The sequence below is a fragment of the Penicillium roqueforti genome, assembly GCF_015533775.1.
Source record: "Penicillium roqueforti strain LCP96 04111 chromosome Unknown scaffold_02, whole genome shotgun sequence".
Taxonomy (NCBI): Eukaryota; Fungi; Ascomycota; class Eurotiomycetes; order Eurotiales; family Aspergillaceae; genus Penicillium; species Penicillium roqueforti.
This window is the reverse complement of record NW_024067566.1, coordinates 1,902,028-1,920,215: the sequence shown is the minus strand read 5'-3', so window position 1 is coordinate 1,920,215 and position 18,188 is coordinate 1,902,028. Positions and strand designations below refer to the sequence as shown.

The 18,188-nt window shown below is 50.7% G+C and overlaps 7 protein-coding genes across 7 annotated transcripts; 4 read left to right on the top strand and 3 right to left on the bottom strand.

Annotated features, from left to right (window-relative positions):
• Window positions 1-255: 255 nt before the first annotated feature.
• Window positions 256-1,212, top strand: LCP9604111_2200 (hemolysin III family protein; the record flags this gene model as incomplete). Its single annotated transcript, XM_039069652.1, has 1 exon — window positions 256-1,212. The coding sequence occupies one exon, from the start codon at window positions 256-258 to the stop codon at window positions 1,210-1,212; it is 957 nt and encodes a 318-aa protein (XP_038932327.1).
• A 1,002-nt stretch (window positions 1,213-2,214) lies between these two features.
• On the top strand, window positions 2,215-3,548 carry LCP9604111_2199 (Zn(II)2Cys6 transcription factor domain-containing protein; the record flags this gene model as incomplete). Its single annotated transcript, XM_039069649.1, has 2 exons — window positions 2,215-2,568; window positions 2,622-3,548. 2 exons carry the CDS (start codon window positions 2,215-2,217, stop codon window positions 3,546-3,548), a joined length of 1,281 nt encoding a protein of 426 aa, XP_038932326.1.
• Window positions 3,549-3,868: 320 nt separating this feature from the next.
• On the top strand, window positions 3,869-5,016 carry LCP9604111_2198 (SDR family NAD(P)-dependent oxidoreductase; the record flags this gene model as incomplete). The annotated part of the gene is made up of 4 exons (XM_039069648.1): window positions 3,869-4,040; window positions 4,090-4,277; window positions 4,340-4,491; window positions 4,608-5,016. 4 exons carry the CDS (start codon window positions 3,869-3,871, stop codon window positions 5,014-5,016), a joined length of 921 nt encoding a protein of 306 aa, XP_038932325.1.
• Window positions 5,017-6,197: 1,181 nt separating this feature from the next.
• Window positions 6,198-7,476, bottom strand: LCP9604111_2197 (serine/threonine-protein kinase; the record flags this gene model as incomplete). Its single annotated transcript, XM_039069647.1, has 2 exons — window positions 6,198-6,838; window positions 6,891-7,476. 2 exons carry the CDS (start codon window positions 7,474-7,476, stop codon window positions 6,198-6,200), a joined length of 1,227 nt encoding a protein of 408 aa, XP_038932324.1.
• A 4,332-nt stretch (window positions 7,477-11,808) lies between these two features.
• On the bottom strand, window positions 11,809-14,616 carry LCP9604111_2196 (putative serine/threonine protein kinase (Prp4); the record flags this gene model as incomplete). The annotated part of the gene is made up of 5 exons (XM_039069646.1): window positions 11,809-13,250; window positions 13,311-13,525; window positions 13,580-14,188; window positions 14,242-14,302; window positions 14,574-14,616. 5 exons carry the CDS (start codon window positions 14,614-14,616, stop codon window positions 11,809-11,811), a joined length of 2,370 nt encoding a protein of 789 aa, XP_038932323.1.
• A 398-nt stretch (window positions 14,617-15,014) lies between these two features.
• LCP9604111_2195 (translation machinery-associated protein 7) lies at window positions 15,015-15,336 on the top strand (the record flags this gene model as incomplete). The annotated part of the gene is made up of 3 exons (XM_039069645.1): window positions 15,015-15,036; window positions 15,099-15,188; window positions 15,239-15,336. The coding sequence occupies 3 exons, from the start codon at window positions 15,015-15,017 to the stop codon at window positions 15,334-15,336; spliced, it is 210 nt and encodes a 69-aa protein (XP_038932322.1).
• Window positions 15,337-15,849: 513 nt separating this feature from the next.
• Window positions 15,850-17,404, bottom strand: LCP9604111_2194 (uncharacterized protein; the record flags this gene model as incomplete). Its single annotated transcript, XM_039069644.1, has 2 exons — window positions 15,850-17,224; window positions 17,274-17,404. 2 exons carry the CDS (start codon window positions 17,402-17,404, stop codon window positions 15,850-15,852), a joined length of 1,506 nt encoding a protein of 501 aa, XP_038932321.1.
• Window positions 17,405-18,188: the final 784 nt, after the last annotated feature.

Here is an 18,188-nt window from a genome sequence, read left to right as displayed (position 1 = left end):
TGAATCAAGTGTGGAGTTGACATGGTGTTTGTCTTGTTTGTTTCCGAGGCTTTTCCCCAACAGGACGATTTCCCTCAACTGCCCAACGCCTGGAAATTTCTCGTTCTTTTTTATCTTGTCTATATTTATTTCTGCTTTTTCCTTGATTTGATTTTTGTATGGATTTCATTTGCTGACTTGTCTTACATATTCTTTTGTTGGGCAACTTCAAAACATTCCTGTAACTCATTGCATACTTGCATATCACATGTGATTATGCCTCATCAACGTCGCCCAATTGAATCTCAGAAAGTGACGGTAGATAGTCAGACTACGAGGATGACGGCTGTCGGCGAGGAGGCTCACGAATTGGTAAAACGACTTCTTCGTTGGGATGATCTACCTCACTGGCAACGCGACAACCATCACATCCATTCTGGATATCGGCCCGCCTCGTCCTCATTTTTAGGTTCATTCCAATCGCTGGGTTACGTTCACAATGAGACGGTCAATATCTACACCCACCTCTTGCCAGCACTGATGGCTGCCCCCGCTGCATACCAGCTCTACCAGTTGCTTTCTCCGCGTTACCAGGATGCGGCCGATTCTGATATCCTCGCTTTTTCCTGTTTCTTTGCGGGGGCTGCCTTCTGTCTTGGCATGTCCGCAACCTATCACACCATCTCAAACCATTCACCTGTGGTTGCACGCATTGGAAATGCACTCGACTATATCGGTATCGTGGGACTCATCGTGGGAAGCTTTGTGCCTAGTATCTTCTACGGATTTTACTGTACACCCGATCTCCAGCACAAGTACTGGGCCATGATCAGTATCATTGGGCTAGGCTGCGTGATTGTATCCGCGTCTCCCCGGTTCCGCACCCCACGCTGGCGTCCGTTCCGCGCTACCATGTTTGTTGGGATGGGCTTGTCTGCTGTCTTCCCCATGATCCATGGGGTTCTTCTCTTTGGAATTGACCGCATGCAGCGGCAAGTCGGTCTGAACTGGGTCGTTTTTCAGGGCTTCTTGTATATCCTTGGAGCCGCGATTTATGCGGCCCGCGTACCTGAGCGACTTATGCCCGGGAAATTCGACATTGTGGGGAGTTCGCACCAAATATTCCACGTGCTGGTGGTCTGCGCAGCAGTAGCTCATCTGACAGGGTTGTTGAAGGCATTCGATTATCGGCACAGCGGGGCTGCCGAAACCTGTCAGATTCCACGCGGCTGAGTCAGGGTCTGGAGCAACACAAGTTCGAGGTTGGACAACATGCTCATGGCGTTTTTAAAAGGTAGCATGAAATGGAATGTTCACGTTGTAGCGTACGTGGCGCGGCTTACAACAAATTATCTCGAGTGTCAAAGGGTCCCCCTGCTGACGGTGACTCGAATTAGTATGTGCAACAATGACACAATGACGAAGAAAGGAATGAAGTGATGAGCGCATAATTTACTTACAGGGACTAGACCCGGTCAGCCGATTAGAAAGAGATGTTTTTTTACTTCTATTTCACATGGTGCCCAGCGTTGTCCATTCGAGGCTATTGTACTTGTGTTCCAGAGAGCAGGCCCCAGAGCGACAAGACACCAATAGCCCTTGTTAGTAAAAGGTTCATTCGGTTCTCCAATAAGAAACTTGACCCCGAAATTGGCGTTTACGATGTTGCATCAGGGTGTGACGGCCAACAAAAGGACCCTAGCCGGTTTCTCCTGGGGGACCCTGTTTTCCCATATCATGGGCAATGTTCTAAAATAGCGAACGCTGTGAATCAAAAGAACTTCCCTTTTGCCAGATCAGGTTGAATCAGATTCGAGAATAATGAGGGAAGATGCTCCTTTTAACCTCGGGATAACGGTGCCACTTGGCGTCCCATGCGTGGTTGATCAGATGGAAGCATCTGGGGTTTCACAGCGGCTGACCTCTGTATGCGGCTGCCGTCGGTACTGGATTGAATTCCAGAGTGACATTACTTCTCTGAAGCTTGAGCTTGTTTATATATATACAAGAAGTGGGTGTAGAGAGGGTGTGAAGCGTCTACCTCATTGGACGTGTGCGGTATCATCGCGTTGATCCTAGATTTCTATCTCTAATTTCCTTTTTCCTTTCCTCTGTTACCCTTCTTTCCATCTATATCCATATATCACCGAACCCCGGGCTATAGGTAGTGTCATTATATCGTATTGGGATAGCCTGTTTCACACCAACTCCCCGTCCACCAGCACCAAACAGACAATGCTTGCAGAGTCCAATGGCAGCCCATATGCCGGCGGAGATACACCTAAGCTCCGAACCGCGTGTGAAAACTGCAGGCAATCCAAGGTGAAATGCAACCTGTCTGGCAAGAGTGTCTGTACTCGGTGCCTGCGTCACGGCCTACAGTGCCAATATGGATTTGCAAATCGATCCGGTAAACCAAAGGGTAGCAAGAACAGAGCCACCCTCCGCAAGCTAGGCCAGTTGCAAGAAGAGAAGTCCGCGATGCGCAGCTTTCGAGGTAGTCGGCTCGTTGCCCCTATGGCCGACATGGAACCGCCAGTCGGGAATAGCTATGGCAGTCATATTCCCGACCCAGCAATCGACAACGACGTAAGTTTTCCTCTGACCAATTCGGTATGTTTTTAATAAGTGCCGTCGTGTAGGTCTGTTTGATATCAAACCAGCCAGGCTTCTGGGAAAGTCCCCGAAGCTTCGGCAACACAGCAACTCTAGAGTCATCCATCTGTCCCGGACAGTTGACGACAGTGGAGAGCTCTCCATTCACAGATCTTGTGGATCCATGTCCTGCTCTCCCAGCCGGCCTGGGATATCCACATACGCCCGTGACGCCGACATTTCTGTCCGGGGACCTGGCTGACAGCATGGCCAGTCCGTCTCTAGCCGGCTCCGTGGCTTCGCCGTATCCGATCTCGCCATGCGAGTGTGTGGACATGCAGCTATTCCACATGGACCGGCTGAACCACCTACTCGCTGGATCCATGCCCCTGCGGCTGGACCACAGTCTGCAGACAATCAAATGCACATTCTGCGCCTGTCAGATGTTCCTGCAGTGTACTAAATGCGCGAAAGACAGCACGAACCTGCTGCTCAGTATTTCAGTGCTCAATCTCACGCTCCAGCTCTTTGAGTACTGGGTTTCGCGGGAGACGTCTCGCGCACCGCGGCCAGAACATGGCGTCGATATTCGCTACGGATACTATGAGATCTGCCACGAGGAAAACAGACAGATACGCAACTTCCTGCTCCGGGGTCTGTTGTTGCAGTGCCGGGATGTATTGCTGGCCCTGAAAAGCACTGCTAATGCTGCCGACGTTCTGATCTCCAAGTTGGACCATGAAAGTTCATCGGAATCAAAGCTATTAGATGAGCACATCGGTCACTGGTCTCCTGCGGAGCATATCGGCTTATTTCCCGACTTGGATATTGATATTCCGAGCACACCCAGAAGTGAAGGGCTGCTTTCCATTATTGCAGGCTACGAAGCTACGGTGTCGGCATTCTTACAGTCGACTTCATGGGGAGAGTGTATCTGTGGATCTGGGCGAGTGATGCATGATGAGTCTCTCTGAATTATACCCACATATGGGAGGTCAACTGTTTTTGTTGTTCTATACGCTAGGGGGGGTAGAGTTGGATTCACAAGCTGGACAGCAAACGCAGATCGGCTATTTAAGAAAATCGAAAAACTTCGCCTATATACGATAGAATAGTGAGCAAAGTAACCAACTAACTGCAATATCAAAATAAATAGTCATACCCCATCTCTCAATGTATACCCCACAATCTCGGTCCCGGTGAGCCTCGGCGATCCCAGAGCCGAGAGGTTGTATAAGACCTTCCCCTCTTACAAGCCCAATGCCCACCTTCAATTTACTCAATAGTTCCCAAAATGGCTCCCTTCGACCGTCTCAACCAAGTTAACGAGCACCTGAACTACCCGGCCGGTCTCCTGGCAGGCCAAGTAGCCATCATCACCGGCGCAGGCCAAGGCATCGGCGCGGAAACAGCACGACTCTTCGCAAACGAAGGCGCCAAGGTCGTAGTCGCTGATATCGACGCCAGTGAGATCCATTACACACTGAAATTTGTACATATCTAACAAACAAATAGAAAAAGCCAACGCCGTCGCTGACGCGATCAACTCCGCAAAGGCCGGCCGCGCTCTCGCCGTCGTCGGCGACGTCCTCGACAGCAACTACATCACCGAACTGGTCAAGAAAGCTGCCGAATTCGGCAATGGCAAGATCCATATTATTGTGAACAACGCCGGGTTCACGTGGGATGGTGTTATTCACAAGGTGGGACATATACTACTTACCAGCTACAATGTTAATTATAGCATCCCACTAACGAATTACAGATGACAGACAAGCAATGGGAAACCATGCTAGCCGTCCACAACACGGCGCCCTTCCAGCTCGTGCGCGCCGCAGCACCCTACTTCCGGGTCAAAGACCAAGAGCCGCGCGTAGTGATCAACATCAGCAGCACCAGCGGCATCCACGGTAATGCGTAAGTACCCGACCCCGAACTCCCAGCCCCCAATTCCAATCCCCACTCTTCTCTTCCTCGCCCAACAACAAGCACTTACTACATTATTAAATACCAAATCCTAAAATCCTAAATAGAGGCCAAGCAAATTACGCCGTCGCCAAAGCCGGCGTCGTCGGGCTAACCCGCACAATCGCCAAAGAATGGGGCCCATCCTTCGGCGTGCGGTCAAACACCATCGCCTTCGGCTTCGTAACTACACGACTGACGGCCGCCAAGGAAGAAGGCGCGTTCATCACCACGCCTGACGGCACGAAGGTTGCCCTTGGAATCCCGGGTAAGCAGCTTGCAACTAAAAAGGGTTCCTCTGCGGACCAGAGTCAGGGTCAGGAGAAGAAGCAGATTGCGCCTGCGTACCCTGATATTCCCCTGGGTAGGCCGGCGAGCCCTGTTGAGGCGGCGAGGGCGGTTCTGGGTGTTGCGTCGCCTTTGTTTTCTTATGTTAATGGTGAGACGATTCGGGTTACAGGTGGAAGGAATATGTAGATTTTGTATGTATATATATCCAGGTTGCGGGCTGGATCTTGAATAGTATATATCTGCTTCATTAAATGTGTATGTGTATATAGATATATATATCGTGTTGAGATTGTGAGGTGTATGTATATGTCACCCTGCTGCATGTTGTATATGAGATCAACCACGAGCTGTACAGGGTTAGTACTGTAAAACCCCATCCAAACCCATACCGTCAACCCGGAAAGGATCTGTCCCGGCCTGCGTGCCACTCAGGCAGCCAGCGATATCACAGTGGCGCAAGCCATCACACAACGAAACACAAAGCATCATCCCAGGCCGAATCGAGTCTCGGCCGTTGTCATACGGCGCAACGTCGCACAACAGCGTACTAGAAAAGAGGTTGGGAAGACGTTAAACGTTACAAGGAATGCAGCGCAGGTGAGATTCGGGAATTGTAAAAAATCTGCTGTAATAGAAATGCAGATGCAGTGGTGTAGATTATCAAGTAAGTATTCCTCTCTTGCCACACCGAGGTATCATATCGTAAGAATCAATCAAAAGGGAACAAGTCCCGAAATGTCCCGCCAATGCGAAAAAAAAAAGTCTATGCACATATGAGTAGAACGAGATCACACCCTTAGGTCGTCAAAATAACAAAAAGCCGTCCCTAAAAGATGAACAGAGAATAAAAAACGAACAAGCGTCAACGCCGTGTGAAAATGACCAAATACACCAATCCGAAAAGAATAAACAAGAGCCCGTATTTCATCAGCCCTCCCAGGGGCGTGTCTTCAAATCATGCTTCCCAGTGTATTATCACGCCAGAAAATGGGAACGTAAAAAGAACCTCCAGGTATTTGGAAATATTAAAACAGTAAGAAAGGAGACCCGGTCGCAAGGGACACAGGACTGTGGTCAAACGGTCCATGCAAGGTCGCGGTCGTTAAGCCAGGGTAAAGCCGTGGTCCAAGGGAAAGATGGTAAAGAAATATGTCCAAGGGAAAAGAAAGCTGGTAGCCGAGTCCAGTGGATCATGATCAACGCGATCAACTTTTTGTTCGGTAGCTTTTTGAATCCGCTCGATGGCGGAGGGAGGAGAGAGAAGAGCAAGGGCCCGGAGATATGCGAAAGGAGGTACCCGCAGAGCATTCGATGAAAGGAAACGTAGAGAAGAGCGTGAAGTCATGCAGCTGCGAGGCAAGGAGCAATTAGACGGAGATCTCGAGGCCCTGGAGGTTAGGGTGCATGAGGCCGTAAGAAAAGGGATCCGCGGGAAAGAAGGGTTCCGCGCAGACAGAAGGGAAGCCCTTGTAATCGGGGATCTGCTGCGAGACTGCAGGCGACATGGTATCGAAATCCGAGTAATCCTCGGTGATGGCCGAACCGACGGAAGCAGCAGACTGGGAGAAGGCCGAGTATTGCGCGGAGTCCAAGGACGAGCCTGAGGTCTGGGCATACAGGGGTTCCATGGGGGCCATGAACAATGGCATCTGGGGCTGGGGAATGTAGTCGATCTGCTCCGGCACCCAGGGGGTTGGGACCATGGGATTCTCCGTGAAACGGGGGCACTCCAGAATGAGCTGGCGCAGCTCTGGGATGGAGATCCGCTTCATTGGGTCAATCTCAAAGACACGGCTGAGAATACTAACCATCTCGGAGGAGAGAGGCAAAATAGTTTTCAGGAAGAAGGGGTCCTTGAGGTAGGCCTGGAATGTGGAATCCTCAATCGAGGCACGTTTCCATGGATTGCGACCGCAGGTTAGATTGACCAGAATCACGCCCAGACTCCAGACGTCGTTGGCAGCGGACATGTAGCAGGACAAGGGTCGAGCGTTGGCTTGTTGGCATTCTGACATGTAAAGTTAGCGACGACCATAGTAAAGAGGGTGGTTGAGGCATACCAGGTGACATGTAGAAGGTGGAACCACATCCAAAGTCGGTCGTATAATAATCAGTCGTGGCCAGGCCAAAGTCGGCAAGCTTGACGGTCATTCCATTTTCGGTCACCAGGACATTCTCCGGCTTGAGGTCCCGGTGGTAGATTCCCAGCGTATGGCAAAATTGTACAGCGTCCAGGATCTGGAGGAACACACTCTTGGCCAAAAAGTCATTGCCGACAAAGTTTCCCTTATCGGTGATGTTTGAGAACAGGTCTCCTTCTGGGCAATATTCCATAACGACGTAGGTACAATCCACGGAATCCATGATGCGAACCAAGGGAACCACATTGCGGTGTTGGCTGGCCAGGTGGTGGAGTCTGATCTCGCGCTGCTGGAACTTGAGTTGGCGGGCATCCAGACCATCCTTGCAGAGAACCTTGACGGCATAGACCTCGTTGGTGTGAATGTCCACGGCGGTGTAAACGACGCCATAGGCTCCGACGCCCAGGACTCTGGTGAGTTCCAGCCGGTTGGCTAATACGAGTCCTAGGCGATCTTCGGGCGCATAGCGTCGGGGCACCGGCGAGGGTGGTGGTGTGGGTAGCATTGCCGGGTACATGTCCTTGGTGTAGAGGGGATCCAATGGTCCTCTCCCGGATGAGACGAGGAAAGAGTGAGATAAGAGAGAGAGCGCAAAGAGTCTGATCCAGGGAGATTAAGAGACTAAATCCACGGATATTCAAAAGGCATCCATTCCAATCCAATGGGGTTTTTAAGATGGTCCGATCTAGGTCCGTTTGGTCCGGTCTGGTTGTGTTTGATAGACGTCGAGAGAAGGAGAGAGTTGCACAAGGGACCAGGAAGTAAGAACAAATACAAGGATGAAAACAAAACAAAGAGAGAAGGCGAGGGAGTCGAGGTAGAAGAAAGGGATGTGAAATATACAAGGTCGCGAAGTCGAGAGAGAAGGAGGATTATTATAGAGATGTATCAGGCAGATGGCCGCCTCGTGGTTCGAGAAGAACAATAATAAAACAAACGGGAAAAGGGCGCTAGTCGAAAAGGAAATTATATTAAAAACCGAAAGAGGAAAGGATCGAATGAAAAAGAATTAAATAAAATCACAATAAAACCAAAATCAAAATCAAAATAATTAAATCTATGATGCGTACAAAAATACACACCTTGGAGTGGCACCTGGAGTGGCACTAAACCAGATTATTCCCCCAAAATAATAATAGGCCATGTGTACGAAGCGGTGTGCATGCCCGAGTGTGGTCGGACCAATCATTAGACCTCGGCCGGTCTTTCCTGCAGCCGCCACAACCGATGATTGGGCCATGGGATCATAACGATCGACCTGGACGCTGCAGAGTGTCTCCTATTTCCCCCCAATCCAGTTTCCACGCTGCACAAGGTTGTTCCGTTCTGGGCCTAGTGTGGCAAAGCTTTATCCACGTATCCCAACCCCTGTTCCCCCCAACGGTGTTTCTGCCTTGAAACCTCCTGACACACTGCGACACACTGCGACACACTGCCAACACACCCGCCACTCACATTCTGCCAATCAGGCCCCAGCCCCGCAAAGCTATGGCATTGAGATCTTGGTCCAAGCTACTCCTCCTTTGCTACCATGGATCGGAATGATTGATGCATCTGTCTGAACTAATTATGTTCTCTGTTGGTTATGAAGAGACCAGGTATCTTCTACACCGTCTTTGCACAGACACCCAACTCTATCCCACACCCCACCGAGTACTACTCCGTACTTGGTCTAGACACGCTAAACAAGTCCGAGAGTGAGGCGATGATGGAGGGGCGCTATGGCCAACCATTTGCCCGAACCGTTCGATTTTCGAGAAACCCCCTAAAGCCAGTGGAGGGCCAGTGGAGGGCCAGTGGAGGTTGGCGCTTCCCTGCTGACTAGTTCTGCACGGGCCATACACTTCATCTGCTTCTCCTGGCGCTAATGTACCTTGACCTTCTCGGACGGCTTGGAGGAAGCTCGTATTATTATTGGTGCTATTCTTGAGGTCGACCTCGTTCTGTTGGTTCTGGTTCTGGTTCTGTTCTGGTTCCGTTCTATGTTCTGGGTGGCTGGGCTACCTTTCTCTCGTAAGCACGGAGATGTACTCCATAGTTCCAGTACTCCGCACAGCCCCGGTAAGAATAGCCCCTGCAAACATAAAGTTGCCTCGTCGAGTCTTCAATCTCACTTCTTTGTTTGGATCTCACTTGCGTCATATACCAGGCAAGGGCCAAGGATTGATCCGAGTGATGGATTCAAACTGTATATTATATGCGTGTTGGATATTGTATATGGTATATGTTATAGTTGAGATGTGTCTGTTATGTTGTCTAGGTACTCTACATTGCGGTGAGCAACCAACCCTCTACCCAAAGCTCCCTAGATCGACGCCTGCCCGCATCCAGTCCAATCACCTGATAGAAAGCCCGGGGTTGCGATTCATCACATCCGTTATCGGTTCTCACCCGAAACCTGCCCATGCAGAGAGTCTCATGTACCTGTACCATGTCCGCTGTCTGACAAGATGTAGAAGCTGCCGACTCGTGTGATATGATATGTGCCATATGTGATTGTGATAAGACGCCCGTCCCTTTTGGTGTCCCGTGCCTGGCCTCCGACCATAGACTAATGTATTACCGGTAGTTATGTACCCCAGGATTAGCAATGCAGCTGGCTCGTCCAAAGAGCAAGCAATGCTCTCGTTTTCGCTCGGAACCGGGCCGTTGCTTTTTGCGACGTTGTTGCTTTTTTTGGTTCTGCGACCGGCAGATGTTGTGTTCGGGCGTGTGAGGTGTTGTAGCGTTGGTTTCGGCTTCTGGTTTCGGTCTACACCGCTATGATTAACTACGGAGACAGCATAGACGGTTACTGTACGACTGTGAGAGAATAGTGTACATACAATGTAACTATCTGCCAACTTATTGGAAACCAACTACTAACTCCAACGCAAGCATGATACTCAGCTGCAACCGCCGATCCCATCTCCCACCCAATAAGCACATTGCCCTCCTTTACGGAGTAATAACTACAGCTACCCTTCAATTGCCTCTTAACGCCCAACTCCCCAATGTGTAGATGCCCTCGCCCTGCAGGTGGCGGGACCCACAATATAAACACATCTCGACATCATGATTACTCGGGGCTAAGAAAACATGGCGCGAACATCCATGTCTAGTCCCGATCACAGCCAATAGACCAATAACCTGACGAAAGGGGGCCGGAGATTAAACGCCCGTCCTATTTGGGCGGAGTCTTTTGCCACGGGCGGTTTCGCTCGTGGCATTTGGATTTGCATTTGTCCTGGATTTCAGATGGTGGCAAGGGGCTCCTTTCTTCCGTTGATCGCCGTCGCCTTCTGGAACACTCCACTTGAAGCAGCCCATGGACTACAACGGAATTGTATGACCGTGCAAACATAGTTGAAATGGATATTGGATATTGAGATGATGACTACAGGTATGATGTACATTGTATACTAGGGATCGAGTACGTAGACCATTAAACACATGCAAGTAAATCACAGAACAGATATCCATTTCGCATTGCTTTTTCCGACCGTACAATATAACTACAATATACAACATACAACATACAGAAACAATTATCCCCAAGTAACAGTAACTAGCCAGACCAAAAGCAAATAATAACACAAACGCAGAAAAAAAAACAAAAAACACTCCATCGGCAGCCATCGGCATCCATCCAAATCTAAGCCCAAGCCCAAAGCCAATCCTCACCATCCTGCCATCTCCCATCCTCCCATTTGCCAACAATTACCTCGACGACACGTCTTCCACCCAATGGCCACCAACGGCCGGGAAACACGAGCGCAATTTGCAAAAGAACCCCGCCTTTTGCCGCCCCTAAGAGAACAGACCCGTGAAAGGAGGCAATAGTGCACTCTAGTGTCCTGTACTCCATTCGACATGCATTGCGCACCGTGCCAATCAGATAATCCCGCACCCACCTATCTATTATCCATTATCTATCTACGGACTATTATCTTCAATCTCCTAGTTAATAGTTCCTCCCATGGTTCAACCAAGATAGACTATCCCGAATCCAAGGTCATACCTCCCCACAATCAGAAACTCAGAACCGGAAAACGCCCAAGGTTTCGGCTAGATACCCACGAAGCCACGGGTGCAGACTGGCCTAAGACTGAGTTTGGCTTAGAGGCGATCTAGAACTTCTTACGGTTCTTACGTGGGCGTTGGCTACGTGGGTTTTCTGTTTTTAGTGGTCTCGCGGGGAGGGGAGGTCCGAGGGTTCGTGAGTTTGGTGTGTTGCCGTATTGGGATTGGATTGGATCTGGGCTTGAAGGTTTGGGGTTCTTTGTTTGGCATCATACGATGTGCTTGCAATTATACGATAGGTAGCGTGGAGTGGAGTTGAGTTTGATTAGTTGGTTACCTGGTTTGTACAGATCTATAGTTCCAGGGGCTTGGGTCGATAGGGGGCTAGGGCCGAAGGGAAGGGGGGCGCCGCGACGGGGGCCTTGTGTTTGTTGGGTGGTTCTTTGTTGGTGATAGTGATAGTGATAGTGATGAATGGATTATCGCGCGCTACCGATGTGCTGGGGCCTAGGTACGGAGTAGAGCTAGGTTGTTTTTGGTAGGAGCTGGTTGGGTTTCTTTGTTCGATACTGCGCTAGGTTTATGCTCTAATGAAAGGTTGGATAAATCCTAAGCCACTCCCGGTTTGGCAGGAGTCCTACAACATGGTCCGAGGATGGACAGGGGTTGCTTTGTGAAAATGTTACATATGGACTTGATTTGAACCTAGTTACTGTTCCATATGGACAAAGAATCCCCTCATAGATCAACCTCCCCGATAACGCCGATCCTTCCGAGCTGCGCCGTCCCAGGACCAGGGTTGGACCCTGGTCAACGAATCAATGCAAATCCTTGTTCACACCCTAGGGGCCAGGAACGGGTGCTTCAATGCCTCGGCAGGCGTGATCCGTTTCTCAGGGTTGAGACTCAAGCACCGGTCGAGGAGGTCCAAGAACAAGCTCAGTTCTTTAACCTCGGAATCTGGCATCCCGCGGGTTCCCTGTGCCATGAGGCGCGTCTTCAAGTCCCGCGTCGGTTTCTTAAAGTCCACAATCTTGGTGTGCAGGCGGCCGGTGATCTTGTCTTCCTCCACGCTGTGGAAGTTGAGCATTTCATCAAAGTGGTGAGGCGACAAGGTTCCGCGGCGAAGCAGCTTCGGCGGGTACTTGCCCCGGCACTCCATGATGGACCGAAGCATCTGGTTGTTGTTTCGCCCCGTGAAGAGGATCTTGCCCGTGTACAGCTCAAAGAGGGTACAGCCAATGGACCAGACATCGATGGCGTAGTCGTAAGGGATACCCAGGATGATCTCCGGGGCACGGTAGAAACGACTGACGAGGTAAGGCGTAATCTCATTGTCAGAGGCCGGCGACGCCGAACCTAGATCACAAACTTTCAGAATGTTGCGTTGCTCGTTCACAAGGAGATTATCTGGCTTGAGATCTGCATGCAGGATGTTACACCGCCGAAGGTGACACAGCCCAAGGAAAATCTGCTGGCCGTAGGCCCGTACCGCGCGTATGTTCAAGCCAATGTCCCTACCGAACCTTTTCAGGACCTCACGCAGGTCCATGCTAAGGTTCTCAAACACCATACACAAGTGGCCCTTGTGATCGAAATATCGGTCGAACTTGATGAGGTGCATTTGGTTTAGCGGGTCGGCTTCCTGGAGTTGCTCGAGGATGCCAATTTCCTTCATACCGGCCTTGCGCATGATGGCGTTCTGGCGAATGATCTTGACGGCAACCAGACCCCCTGTCTGCGTGTCAGTTGCACGTACGACGGACGAGAACATTCCCTTGCCAAGATTCTGATGGACATGGTATCTTCCGTTGATCAGCTCTCCCAGTCGAACGGCGTAATAGCCCTCCGAATCATCCCAGTTATCCATCATGCTGACGTCTAGTTCCCTGCCCTGGGGTACAGCTGTGGCCGAAGCATGCGCCGGCTTGGCATCAGGTTCTTCCTCTGCGAACATGTCATCGTCGTCATCTGCAAACATATCGAAGGCCTTGGTCATCGGCGGTGGCACTGGGGGAGCATCAGGGAGGAGGATATCTTGCTTGCCAGTCTTAGTTTCATCGTATGCTGCAGACGAAATGTCGTCCTTTCCATCCTGAACATTGCCATGTTTTTGTCTTTCTTCCTTTGTATCAAGGGTTGGATCATAATCAGCAGCAGAGGACTCATCCTTGTCAGTGCCAACAGGCGCATTGGCCTTGACCACATCCATATCTTTTCCAACGAAGCCAGGAAATGCCTCCCCGGGTTGTTCGAAGGGGGATGCTCGCGGAGAATCTATTGAGTTTCCAGGCGTCAGTTTCGATACCAGGGTAAGCTTGTCCGAGAGAAACATACCAGATGCTTCCTTTGCGCTAGTTGGCTCAGTGCCAGGCGTAGATGAATCCGTTTCAACCTCGACGTTCAGTGCTTTGAGATGTAGAGGCGTCGCTTGGCTTCGGTGTTTCGCCCGAATAGCTTCACGGCGTTTCCGACGAGCTTCAAGTGCAGCAGCTTCGTCAATGGGCTCAGCCAGCTCCGGCTCTTGCGCAAGCTCTGGGTTAGGGGTTTCTCTGGGATGGATATTAGCAACACGTTCTTTTTCGCCAGCAACAAAATAAACATACTCGTCAGCCACATGAGCTTTCAGATTAGAAGAAGCCTGCACCTGGTTCTTTTCTTTTTCAGCACCAAGCTTCAAGTCCGAAGCTCCAACCGAAGCCTTTCCGCGTTCCCTCACCAACTGTTCAGTGGGCAAGCGCCTTCCATTATCCGCTGAAGACCTGGCATTAACATTTGTATCAAGTTCGTCGCCTGAATACTGCTTGGGTTTTCTCGATTCCCGGTAAGGGGATCGAGAGCGGCTGCGGGTGCGCTGCCGCTTGTCCTTGTGTCGGTCATTCCGGTCGTAATCATCACTGTATCGTAGCGCTTCTCCGTACGTCTCTTCGCGGTCATAGTCGTAGTATGAGTTCGGGCGCCTGTTCGGACCAGGTCTGTCACGCCGTCTGTCGTCATACCTAGACCTGTAGCGCCGCGGAGGCTCATTGCGGGGTCGCCGGTCGTAGGATCCATCATAGGACTCGGGGTCGTCGAGACTGCGCTTGGTCTTATTCTCTCTGTACGGGGAGCGAGAGCGGGATCTCGAGTGGGACCTGGTCCGCGACCTCTGCCGGGGTGGCGATCGAGTGTCTTTCAACGAGGCGGGAGATCCGGGCGCAGAGGATGGGCTAGCTCTGGTGGGACGGTCAACGCTGGTGCCATTAAGAGGAGGTTGTGACGCAGTTGCCTTCGTCTCTGGGCCTGATTCGACGATCTCACCCTCAGAGGGGACCGATGGGGACCTCGACCTGGGAAGGGACATGTTTACGTTCGAGGGATTCAAACGACACGTATGTACAGTACTTTTCTCTTGGGTTCACTTCACTCAGCTTTTGGAGTGAAGCTTCAACAACAAAGCTTAGTTAGCAAAAGCGCCAGCGACAATAAGTCTTCTCAAAGGGTTTGTGAAATCCAACCGGCTGTAAGAGGCCTGCCTTCACACCAAAGCCTTGCAAAAGTGATTAAAATCCCAGGCGCATAGCTTTCTGAAGAACAGGCTTGAGAAGTAGATAAAAGCACGTGCAGGATGTCGATGACAGCAAGAGAACGATTGAAAAGCCATGGCGAGTTGCTCAATGGTCGATAAGGCAGAATCGACGCTAGTCTGGTTGAAGTAGGCGGTGGATTGAAGTTTTTGCCGTCTACCCTGTGGTGTATCTCCGCGGGGAATATAACTTTTGGATATGGCACTAACCATATATAGTCTAGCCTTAGGGTATCACCAATGCTAAATTTATGTAATCAGTGTGATTGCAGCACAACATTTGTGTATTTTCTTGAAATAATACCACATTTTATACCGCTAGTAACATTCACAAAAATAGCCCGGTCCTCGCCCCAGCCATAGAAGGTATGGATAAGCACCCCTCATGTAAATTTTTCTTCGCCAACGCCGTCTAAACACCCCGCGCTATCAAGACTCTTTCCAACCCGCTCTCCCAGTTATTTTATTCGGACAAAATGGGTGGTATCGGCAGAGAAGGTTCGTATTACCTCGTATTCTAGTCCTTGGAATCCTGTTCACTAATACCTTATGATCTACAGGTGGCAAGGCTAAGCCCTTGAAGGCAGCCAAGAAGGAGAAGAAGGAGCTGGATGAGGATGAGCTCGCTCACCAGGCCAAGCTCAGGGCTGGTATGGCTTTTGACACACTCTTCACGAAGTCAGTTACTGATTTCCACTAGATGCCAAGGCCCGCAAGGACATGCAGGAAGCGGCCAAGGGCAAGAAGGGTCCTCTCAACACCGGCCAGCAAGGCATCAAGAAGTCCGGCAAGAAATAAACGGATCGAATACTCCTCGATAAATCGCTTGCCAACAATCCCCCAACGAGCCTTGACACCAGGTTTCTTGAGTCCATATTCACGACCTACACGAGCCATGTACAATGAGCGAGCGGAGGATGGGTGGCTGTGTGATCGCGTCAGCATCACTGCACCCATAGTTATTTTCTATGGGTCTTCTGTATATCTTTAGCCACCAATACCTATTTCGCGCTTGATCGCTTTTCACATACGAGTTTCCTGTTTTTAAAAAAGCAATGAGATTAATCAGACTAGAATACATCAACATTAACCGCCACAGCTTGGGCTTCCGAAGTGGGTATCATCCTGCCATGTAGGCTGCCAATGCAGGGAATCGAACGCTCAAAACACAACCACCATGTCGCAATATCGGAAAAAGAACTAGCACATTGCCTTGAAAAAGTAGAATCAAACAGGACGCTAACAACTCCACAATCGCAGAAATGAAATCAAGATCAACCGCACATGGACCAATTCACAACTCAACAGCCACTAACTAGTGACTCGCTTGACCCAGAGATTATTGCCATCGCCGGCATTCTCCTTCTCGTCTAGGCGACGCCACGCTCGAGTAATCTTCAGGCCAAGATCGTGCTCTTCTTTCTTGATATCTGCAAGCTTGTCTTCAATGCCTTTGATGCTCTTCTGGGCCTCGGTTCTAGCAGCCAGGTCATACACAGCTGAAGTAGGATGAACAACCTTTCTCAACTCGAGGATTAACGCCTGCAAATTCAATCTGCGCTGATTCAGGTCATCCCTCTTGTCCTCCATTGCCTTAATGCGGCCATGCGCATCGAGAGGCACCTCGGGTGGAGGCGAAGATGCCTGAGCGGACATATCCGCGATTTGCTGTGCGGCCTCGGATGGAGTGGGTTTTCGGACGGGCTTCTTCGAAGTCGGCACGCTGATTGGAATTGGGCGGCGTCGGGACATGATAGAGGACGTGGAAACATCGTCCATAGATCGGTTTTCAAGCTGCATACTCACTCGCGGGCTTGGATCTCGACTTCCCGGCTCGGTGGCTGTGTATGTGGTTGAGCTGAAACGGCTAATGGATTCCTCGGTCGTGAACATCATGTCGCTGAAATCGTTATCGAACTTGAATATTGGTTTCTGCTCCTCTGGTAGGCGGCTTTGGGCGTGCTCTGTTGCCGGTCTCCGGGGAACGGATGCTGGACCACCGCCGGTGATAGTGGTCACAGTTGTAGGAGCAAAGCCAAAGTTATCGAGCTGGGGACTCGTCTTTAGCGCACCGTTGCCGTTGCGTTTGCTGGTACGCTCTTCCACTGGAAGCCCACGTGACGCCGATCTACTTCTGGGTGCCTTTTGCGAAAGCTCTTCGGTCTTCGAGAAACTGGTGATCCGGCTTCGAGCTGCATTGAGGGTCTTCTTGGGGTTGAACCCCTGGCCCCAATTCAGTAGGTTGGAAGTGGGAGCGGGAGCAGGAGCAGGAGCCCCAGGTCCGGAGGCTTTTTGGAGAGAGGTTTGACGGGTATCACCAACTCTAACAACATCACTCAAGGTCGGTTCGGCTGAAAAATTATTCCAGTGCGTTGATTTACCAGAGATGAATCGCCTAGAGTCGTAATCATGTTGGAGATACTGGACAGGTTGGACAGGTTGAACCCGGGAGTGAGAGGGTGTGTCAACATAGTCTGCCTTGGGAATAGGAGTTGGGGAAGACAAGGTCCCAGTCTCCTGTCGCGCATAATCAGAAAATTGGTCGCCGTCGCCAATAGGCGAGACACAGAAACTACTTTCGCTTGCTCGCCTGTGCGCTTCAAGCACCGGCGAAATGGCAGGCGACACGCCCGGCGTCCTTTCGATATCCTCACGCAGGACATCTGATTGTAATGAATGTAAGTCGCTGATTTCCATTAGCTATCTATTGAACACGTAGCAAACACAAGACTTACTCAGGCAGAGCGGGCAATCTTTTGGCGACCATATCATGAACAGGGTCTGATGTGGTAGGTGGATTGCCATTCAATATGGGGCCGCTAATCGAAGGCCGTTTGGGCTTGTGAAACGGTCTCTTAGACCACATAGCGGATTTTCTCACGCTCTAGACGTGACACAGGGCTGATTTTGGTCGGAAATGATAGCGCAGAGTTCACGCAAAATGATGGAATGGATTTCAGTCACAACAGAGAGGATGAAAGGGAGAAAGAAGAGGCAAAGGACCGCAGAATATTAGAAGGGGCTCTGTTTTCTCGGCGACAATGCACGGCCACGGAAGCCTATGGAATAAAGGAAGAACGCGCGAACAAATTATATAGATAAAAATGACTCGAACACCTAGGCAAAATGCAAGGAAGGAGGAACTAGACGATAAAAATAACTTGAAACTTGAAATAACATGACATCCGCTAATAGGAGTGGGCAGATTAAATTGGGGGCGATAGTCAGTGGAGAGTCTTGAAACAAATTCAGGGACTCGTCGGCGTTTTACATTTTCAATCTGAAGTCCGAGAGCCTAGTCTCTAGCCCGCACGTGAGAGAAGTAGACGACTCCTAAATCCAAATCCATGAAGCCAAAGAATGAAAGAGAATATGTAAGCTTCCAATCACGTGGAGCGGGGAGAAGATGTCATCCCGAGGTTCCGGTGTGCTTTCTCTAAATACAAAAGATCTGCCTCGATGGGTATGTCCTTTGCTGCTCATGTTCTGAACACCCGCTAATCTAGAAACTAAAACTGCAGATCATTCTGCGCCACAGCCTGAAGTGTTCGTGGGGGGGGGGGGGGGGGGGGGGGGGGGGGGGGGGGGGGGGGGGGGGGGGGGGGGGGGGGGGGGGGGGGGGGGGGGGGGGGGGGGGGGGGGGGGGGGGG